Source organism: Ochotona princeps, chromosome 29, assembly GCF_030435755.1.
Source record: "Ochotona princeps isolate mOchPri1 chromosome 29, mOchPri1.hap1, whole genome shotgun sequence".
NCBI lineage: Eukaryota > Metazoa > Chordata > Mammalia > Lagomorpha > Ochotonidae > Ochotona > Ochotona princeps.
In genome coordinates, this window is record NC_080860.1 from 306979 (window position 1) to 315005 (window position 8027).

General features: G+C 55.7%; 1 protein-coding gene across 2 annotated transcripts; it reads left to right on the forward strand.

Moving 5' to 3' along the window:
- Positions 1-3299: 3299 nt before the first annotated feature.
- LRCOL1 (leucine rich colipase like 1) lies at positions 3300-6978 on the forward strand. Of its 2 annotated transcripts, XM_004595435.2 has the most exons (5): positions 3300-3403; positions 5294-5419; positions 5645-5770; positions 5883-6005; positions 6850-6978. In XM_004595435.2, the coding sequence occupies exons 1-5, from the start codon at positions 3323-3325 to the stop codon at positions 6850-6852; spliced, it is 459 nt and encodes a 152-aa protein (XP_004595492.2). In that variant the 5' UTR covers positions 3300-3322; the 3' UTR covers positions 6853-6978. The 2 variants fall into 2 exon arrangements, with proteins under 2 accessions (XP_004595492.2, XP_058512916.1); XM_058656933.1 differs by lacking the exon at positions 6850-6978 and having other exon boundaries at positions 5645-5784; positions 5883-5998.
- The last annotated feature ends 1049 nt before the right edge of the window (positions 6979-8027 follow it).

An 8027-nucleotide genomic window follows, 5' to 3' on the forward strand; every position in this document is an offset into this window, starting at 1 on the left:
GTGCAGCCTGCCCAGGCTGCCAGACAGACAGACCACCCAGCTGCTCCTGATGTAGCTGCCCCAGTTCTGGGTGCTTCTCAGCTCATCACTCCTCCTTGCTCTGTTTAATCTGTTAAATCTATTTTGTTCTATGTTTTCCCTTTAACAGAATATCTGTTCTCAAGTATTTGACCTCTACACTTGGGAATGGGATTTCTGCCTAGGATGTAACTTTGTTTCCATTGTTGGCCAAGCCATTTTACACACCCACCAGCAGGGACAAGTATTTGCTTGCCATTTCCCACTCATTTGAGCCCTGGCCACCCCACCATAGTAGATGTGAAATCTTACCTTGTGTTTCCAATGTGGTTTCCCTCATGATTAAAGATACTGGGTCATCTTCTCATACTCCTTGGGAGGAAATATCTACTCAAGTTCTCTGCCCACTTTTAAATGTGAGTGTTTTCTTTAAAACTGTTGTTTATTGGGCCCGGTGCATGGCCTAATGGCTTAAGTCCTCGCCATGAATGTGCCAGGATCCCATAAGGGTGCCAGTTCTAATCCCACAGCCCCACTTCCCATCCAGCTCCCTGCTTGTGGCCTGGATAAGCAGTTAAGGAAGGCCCAAAGCCTTAGGACCCTACACCCATGTGGGAGACCCAGAAGAAGCTCCTGGCTTCGGATCGGCGCAGTACCGGTCGTGGCAGTTACTTGGGGAGTGAATCATCAGACGAAAGATCTTCCTCTCTGTCTCTCCTCCTCTCTGTATATCTGACCTTGCAATAAAAATAAATAGATCTTTAACAAAAAAACTGTTGTTTAAGAGCCAGTATGTTTTGCAGAAAGGAAGCTGCCTCTTGCAATGCCAACATAAAATTTAGATGATCAATTGGAGACAGTTACAGAGAGACACACAGATCTTTCAGCACTACTTCACTCCCCCTTGGCGAGAGCTGGCTGAGTCTGAGACCAGGAACCTGGAGTTTTTTCAGGTCTCCCACAGGGCTTCAGGGCCAAAACACTGGAATCGCCCTCCAGGTTCCTGGTACTGCTGCAGGGCAGTGGCAGGCGTCTGTTCTCCAGGGGCTGCAGAGGCAAGCCACTGGCCAGGAAGTGCACTAACAGCTTGATCGGGATGAGGTGTGTGCTTAGGGCCCAGAGTAGCTCAGCAGGATCTCAGGTGGCAGTAAGAGTACAGCATGTGATACGATCAGAGGATCGGAAAATCCTCCCAAGGGCCCAAGGCAACGTGTGGGGCTCAGCCCAACCCCGGAAGCCGTCCTGAGAAGCACATGGAGTCAGGGTAAGAGATGTGGGGCTGGCCTCCAAACCCAAGAGTGCCGGTCCCTGGGTGGGTTCCCCTCCCAGCTGAGACTGGAGCCTGCAGTTTCCCAGGGCTTCTGGAGGTCCCAGGGATCACAGCAGCTGAAGCGCACACACACACACACACACACGAAGAGCCTGAGCAAAGCAGGGGAATGCAGGAGACAGGCCACGCCGTCACTAGCCTGCAACTCCTATCTCACTGCTGTACCCATGTGCTGTGCGTGTCATGTGTGTTGTGTGTGGCACAGTGGCTACCACAGGGTTTCGTCTTCTCAGCACACACGTTGCCTGTGGTATTCATTCCCTCTTTTTCCTTGGGAGAAAGGACTGCCCTACAGACTGCACTCGATGCCCAGCGCTCTAGAATGAGTGGACAACAGAACAGGTGGGAGGTCATGCGACCTGGGTTAAAGGGGAGAACACACTGAAGGCTGGTGGGTGCTGGGGATCCAATGACCTGCTGGAAAGCAGAGCTGCTGCCTGTGGCCACGATCTGCTGAGCCATGTGCCTGGGATCCCCCAGGTACATCATGCCAAACTTGGACACTGAGTATTGATCCATGACAGGAAAAGACTTGAGGCTAGAAAAATTGTTTCTCAGTTCAAGGTGGAGCAGGAGGAACAGTGTGGTGGGATCCCACAAGCTGGGGAACAGGCTCTTCTCATTGGTGCGGTGCCGGTAGCCTGGAATAGTTGGTGTCTCCAGGCTAGCAATTGCTTGTCTGGGAGCTTTGGCCACCTGAGTGGGAGATAGACTGTTCCAGGCTCAGGCACTGCCTGGGTACACATGGCTACGGGGATGAGGAGACACCAAAGCAACCACAGCTAGGGACCCACATACTCCTAGGTGGAAGACTCTGGAAGCTGGTGTCCCCTAAGGTGTCCCAACAGACTGCACTAAAGGCTGAGAGCTCTGTTGCTATGTGCTGCACACAGCATCACAGTGGGTCTGACAAGGCCAACTCATGCTGGAAGAGGGACTTGAATGGGTGTGTGTGGAGCAGGGTTGAGCAGCTGTCCATCATGCCCTCTCCTGTGGGAACCTGCTCCCAGTGGACATGCATGCAGGAGGCGCCAGAGGACAGCCCAGGTGCTTGTCCTCCTGTGCACAGGGGAGACTTGGAGGAAGTTCCTGACTCCTGGCTTCAGCAGGCCCCACCCCCACCCATCCAGGGAGTGAACAGCAGGTAGAAGATCTCTAACTCTGCTTTTTAAGTAAATTAATAAAGCATTTAAAATCAAATCTCAAAAATCAATTCTTTTTTAAGATTTATTTTACTTTTATTGGGAAGGTTGACTTACAAAGAGAAAGGGAGACAGAGAAATGAGCTTCCCATCCACTGGTTCACTTCCCAAGTGGTTGCAATGGCTGGAGCTGAGCCAATCCGTAGCCAGGAGCCAGGAGCCTCTCCCGGGTCTCCCATGCAGGTGCAGGGTCCCAAGGCTTTGGGTTGTCCTCGACTGCTTTCCCAGGCCACAAGCAGGGAGCTGGATAAGAAGTAGAGAAGCCAAGACATGAACTGTTGCCCATATGGGATCCTGGCACAGGCAAGGAGAGGACTTTAGCCACTAGGCTACTGCACCGGGCCATCAAATGTTTTTAAAGATTTATTTATTTTTTATTGGAAAGGCATATATACAGTGTGGAGGAGAGACAGATGAAGATCTTCTGTCTGATGATTCACTCCCCAAGCGGCTGCAATGGCTGGAACTGAGCCAATCTGAACCCAGGAGCCAGGAGACTCTTCCAGGTCCCAAGGCTTTGGGCCGTCCTCGACTGCTTTCCCAGGCCACAAGCAGGGAGCTGGATGAGAAGCGGGGCTGCTGGGATTAGAACCGGCACCCATATGGGATCCTGGTGTGTTCAAGGCGAGGACTTTAGCCGCTAGGCCATGCCGCTGGGCCCCAAATAGTTTTTAAAATCTGTTTTGCAAGGGAAAGGCAGCGGTGGAAGGCAGGGCCTATTCAGGGGTGTGGCCAGTCACTGTGGGAATCACCCGCAGGCCTGTAGCTCATCATGGCCGGTACTCTGTGGACTCTGCTGCTGCTACTGCTGCTGCTCCCCCCAGGATGGGACAAAGTGATAATGTCTCACAAGGTGAGCCCAGGCTTCCCCCACATGTTCCTCCCCCTCCCTGGGATCCCCCAGACCTGCCCACAGGGCCTGCCCACACAGCCCTTCCCCTCCCTGGGATCCCCCTAGACCTGTCCACACAGCCCTCCCCCTCCCTGGGATCCCCCAGACCTGCCCGCACAGTCCTCCCCCTCCTATACCCCTCACAGACCTGCCCATACAGCCCTCCCTCTCACCTAGCAGTGTGGGGATTAAAGGGGGGGCCCTACAGAGCTCATGGCCTCCGCCAGAAGGACACAGGGAGCCCAGTAAGGAGTGACTTGGGTGAGTGACTTCAACATGAAGGTGACATTTGCTGTCCCAGACCCCTGTAATGCTCCCCAGCACCAATCAGAGCCAGCACTGGGGGAGCCAGTGCCCTCGCCCTCCCACCCCCACCCCCACCATGTGCCCTCACCCTCCCACCCCCACCCCCACCATGTGCTCTCACCCTCCCACCCCCACCCCCACCATGTGCTCTCACCCTCCCACCCCCACCCCCACCCCCACCATGTGCTCTCACCCTCCCACCCCCACCCCCACCCCCACCATGTGCTCTCACCCTCCCACCCCCACCCCCACCATGTGCTCTCACCCTCCCACCCCCACCCCCACCCCCACCATGTGCTCTCACCCTCCCACCCCCACCCCCACCCCCACCATGTGCTCTCACCCTCCCACCCCCACCCCCACCCCCACCATGTGCTCTCACCCTCCCACCCCCACCCCCACCATGTGCTCTCACCTTCCCACCCCCACCACCACCATGTGCTCTCACCCTCCCACCCCCACCCCCACCATGTGCTCTCACCCTCCCACCCCCACCACCACCATGTCCCTTCAAGCTTCAGCCAGGAAGATAGCATTCAGAAAACAAAGCAAAGTCTGAGCTAGAGACTGCCCTGACCGCCACCTGCTGGGCAGCAGCTCCCGGGTCCAGCAGTCTGTCCTCTGGCTCTCCACTGTGGCTGCCCTCACGCTCGCCTCCCAAGCATGGCGGCTGTCTGTGGTTGACTTGGAGCCCAAGGAGAACAGGACCCACATTCATGTTGTCACTGCTGATTCCATAAGATCAAAGCGTGGGGCCCCCAGCTGATGGCCTTGTTCTGTGAGATGTCTCTCCGTGGGATAATGGCAGCGGCTGAGACAGACATGGCGTCTCAGGACAGAGGGCCTGGGTTTGAGCCCCAGCTCCACTCTCAAGTCCAGCTTCCCACGGATGTGCCCCTTGGCGGCAGCAGCTGATGCCCGGCCTCCTGGCTTAGGTCTGGCCCAGCCCCAGTTGTTGCAGGCATTTGGATTGGAACTCTCACTTTGTCTGCCTTTTATTTATTTATTTATTTATTTATTTTTAAATTTATTTTATTTTCATTGGAAATGTAGATTTCCAGAGAGAAGGAGAGACAGACAGAAAGATCTTCCATCTGCTGATTCATTCCCCAAATGGCCACAATGGCTAGAGATGAGCCGATCTGAAGCCAGCAGCCAGGAGCTTCTTCCAGGTCTCCCATGCGGGTGCAGAGTCCCAAGGTTTTGGACCAGCTTCAACTGCTTTCCCAGGCCTCAAGCAGGGAGTTAGATGGGAAGTGGTGCCTCCAGGACATGAATCTGTGCCCATATGGGATCCTGGCACATGCAAGGCGAGGATTTAGCCACTGATGTGTTTACTGGGCCCTGGCTCTGCCTTCTAAGGAACTTGGGGCATATGCTTGCAGCCCTCATAGGCATGCCCTCTGTATCCCCTTGACTTTGCTTACCGTCTGGGCACTGGTTTCCCCCACTTGATACTGACCCTTCTAGCAACTGGAGGAGGCAAGCACAGGAAAAAGGGGTTGAGGGAGAATGCAGAAGTCCCCCAAGGACCCCATGTTGCAGGGCATTGGAGAGCCCTGTGAGAACAGGAAAGAGTGCCAGAGCGAGTGCTGCACCACCAATAGCCTGAACCCCCAGAAGTTCTGCTCCCCCCAGAGCATCTCCCTTCAGTGCCTGCCATGGCGAAAGGTGGGTCCTGTGTCAGTGGGAACTGGTGTCACCCCCATTTCCACCTGCTTCTGGGAGAGGGTAGGGGAGACAGGAAACAGGTCTGTCCAGGAAGGGGATGTCCCAGGGCAGGGGACACAGGGGATAGATCTCTTAAAAAAAGGGGTGTCCTGGGGGCCGCTTGAGGAAGGGAGTGTCCTGAGGGACAGAGGGAACAGAGGGGACAGATCTCCCATCTGTACACAGCCCAAAGGGTACCACTGCACACACCACAATGAGTGCAAGAGCAACTGCTGCGTGAGGAATAGCTCCAGCCCACACAAGTTCTGCACTGTCAAGACCATCTTCCTGCAGTGTGTGTCCTGGCGCAAGGTCAGCTTGAGTGGGTGAGGCCGGGCAGCAGGAGGGCAGGTGGCCTCAAGCTGGGTCCCCTGCCCCGATCCGGGTCCCTAACTCTGACCTAGGTTCTCGGCCCTGCTCACAGCCCAATGACTACAAGTGCAGCCACCATGATGAGTGCTGGAGCCAGTGCTGCATCCAGCTGAACACAGCCAGCTCCAGGTACTGCAGACCTCGGAGCGGGATCCTGGCCCAGTGCCTGCCCACGGTGAGTTCCCCTGGAGAGGTAGGGCCCTGAGTCTCCTCACCCAACCTTGGGCTTCAGAAGACTGAGGGCAGGAGCCAAGTCTCACAGAAGCCAGTGATCTGCCCAAGGTCCCAAGACCTAAAGCGGCAGCACTGGCAGTACCCCAACTCATGAGAAAGTGATGAGGACCTGAGCCTCCTGGGGACAGAAGGACAGGAGGCAGGGACAAGGGGATGGATCTCCCCTGAGGAGGGTGGCTGCAAGGTGGGGTGACAACCAGGGACGGGGAGCTGGCAACAGGGTGAGGGAGATGGTCCTGGAGAACATGAGGTGTGCACCTTGTACACACGTGTTGATACATTGTACACCAGGCATACAAGTATGTGGTACACTGTGCATGTGTTTCTGTGCATGTGGCTTGTAGGAAAAGGCAGACACAGGGCCGCCCCAGTTCCCTCACACCTGCCTTTCATTACCTTTGGACCCAAACGCTGGCTGAACCTGCTGGGGGAGGAAAGAGTTTCCAGACAAGAGTCAACCTTGGGGCATAGATCAGAAGGAGAGAAAGCAAGTCAAGAAGGGCACGAAGAGCTGCAGGGTCTCAGGTTCACATGACAAAGCCAGACTCCACTGAAACACACACTGTATGTGTCTCCTTGGTCACTGTCTGAGTGTCCCTTGGTCACTGTGTGTGTAATGCCAGTGGCCTGCATGTCCAGTGCTGTTCTCAGTTGCCCGTCTGTTGAGCTTGCTCACCAGATCCAACCCTCTCAGCCCCTGGGCGACCAGAGGTGGTTTTCATCAGAGAACCTTGGGGTGGGGCAGTTTCTCCCTGGACAGTCCCCAACTCTGGCACTTTCTCTAGTGATGTGAAATGCAGGAAGCAACCACCCTGGACCTCAGTGTTGTTCACAAGAGACCATCGCACCTGGACAGAAAACTGATCCCAGGCAGGTGGCTGGAGAACAGCCATGACCATGTCCTAAATAAATACAATGACTGCATGAAGACTCCGTGTCACAGCCGCTCCATTTCGCTGGGCAGCTGTGGTTGATGGTGTCTGCTACTAGAGCTGGGTGGCCCCGTGGGCAGGCTCGGGTCCAGGTCCAGGAGGGAGAGGAAGCCCTGCCAGCGTTCCCTGGCCCAGGGACCACACTGAAGAGCCCTCCCTATCATGGCTGACAGCCCTGACTGTGGGGAGTGGGGTGCTGAAGCTGCTCCCGGGATTGAGAGGGGTCGTCGCAAGATGGCAGCTGGCCCAGGGCCAGGAGGCGGAGTTGGTCTCGCCAGCAGATAAACAGGAAGTCACAGGGATAGGTTGTTGCCCTCGCTGCAATCATGTCATTGCTACTGGCCTATCAGGTAGCGCCAAGTGGACCCACGGGGAGAAGTGATTGGTGGAGAACAGTATAAAAGCAGCTGCTAAAAGCTAAGAGAGGATGGAAGATGAGAGAAACCAGGGCTGGAGCTAGAGGAGCGGGATGGGGAGAAGAACGAGGGTCAGAGAGAGAAGAATGGGGCAGCAGAGAAGGGTGGAAAAGCTGGGATCTTCGGGCGGGGGGGAAAGCGGAGAGGGGTGCAAGGGCAATGAGACCTATGGGAAGAGGAGCGGAACGGGAAGAAGGGTGGCAGAGAGAGGGCTGGAGAAGCTGAGAGAAAAGCTAAGACCAATGGGTAAAGGGGCAGCGGACAGAAGGGTTTAAATGTGGCTGCTTTTGGCAGTGAGGGGTCCGGTTGCGGTTTCAGCTTTTCCTAGACCCTCAAGAGTGTGCCTCATAGGTAGTGTCGCTGCTGGCGGCGACACCTGACAGCTCAAGAGCCTGGGTTCAGGATGTGGGGTGTTGGGATACAGGCTCTCGTCCGCAGGTTAGAGGAGTTAGGACTCGAGGCTGAGACGGTGGAGGGTCAGGGAACGAGGTAGAATGGGGCAAAGCTGAGAAAGTGCCCAAAATTCAAACTGGGGTCAGTGAGGTGACCAGGTTAACACAGAGAACACTCCAGCAGATCAGGAGAGCTGAGCACCTAGTGTGGCGGCAAGCTGGG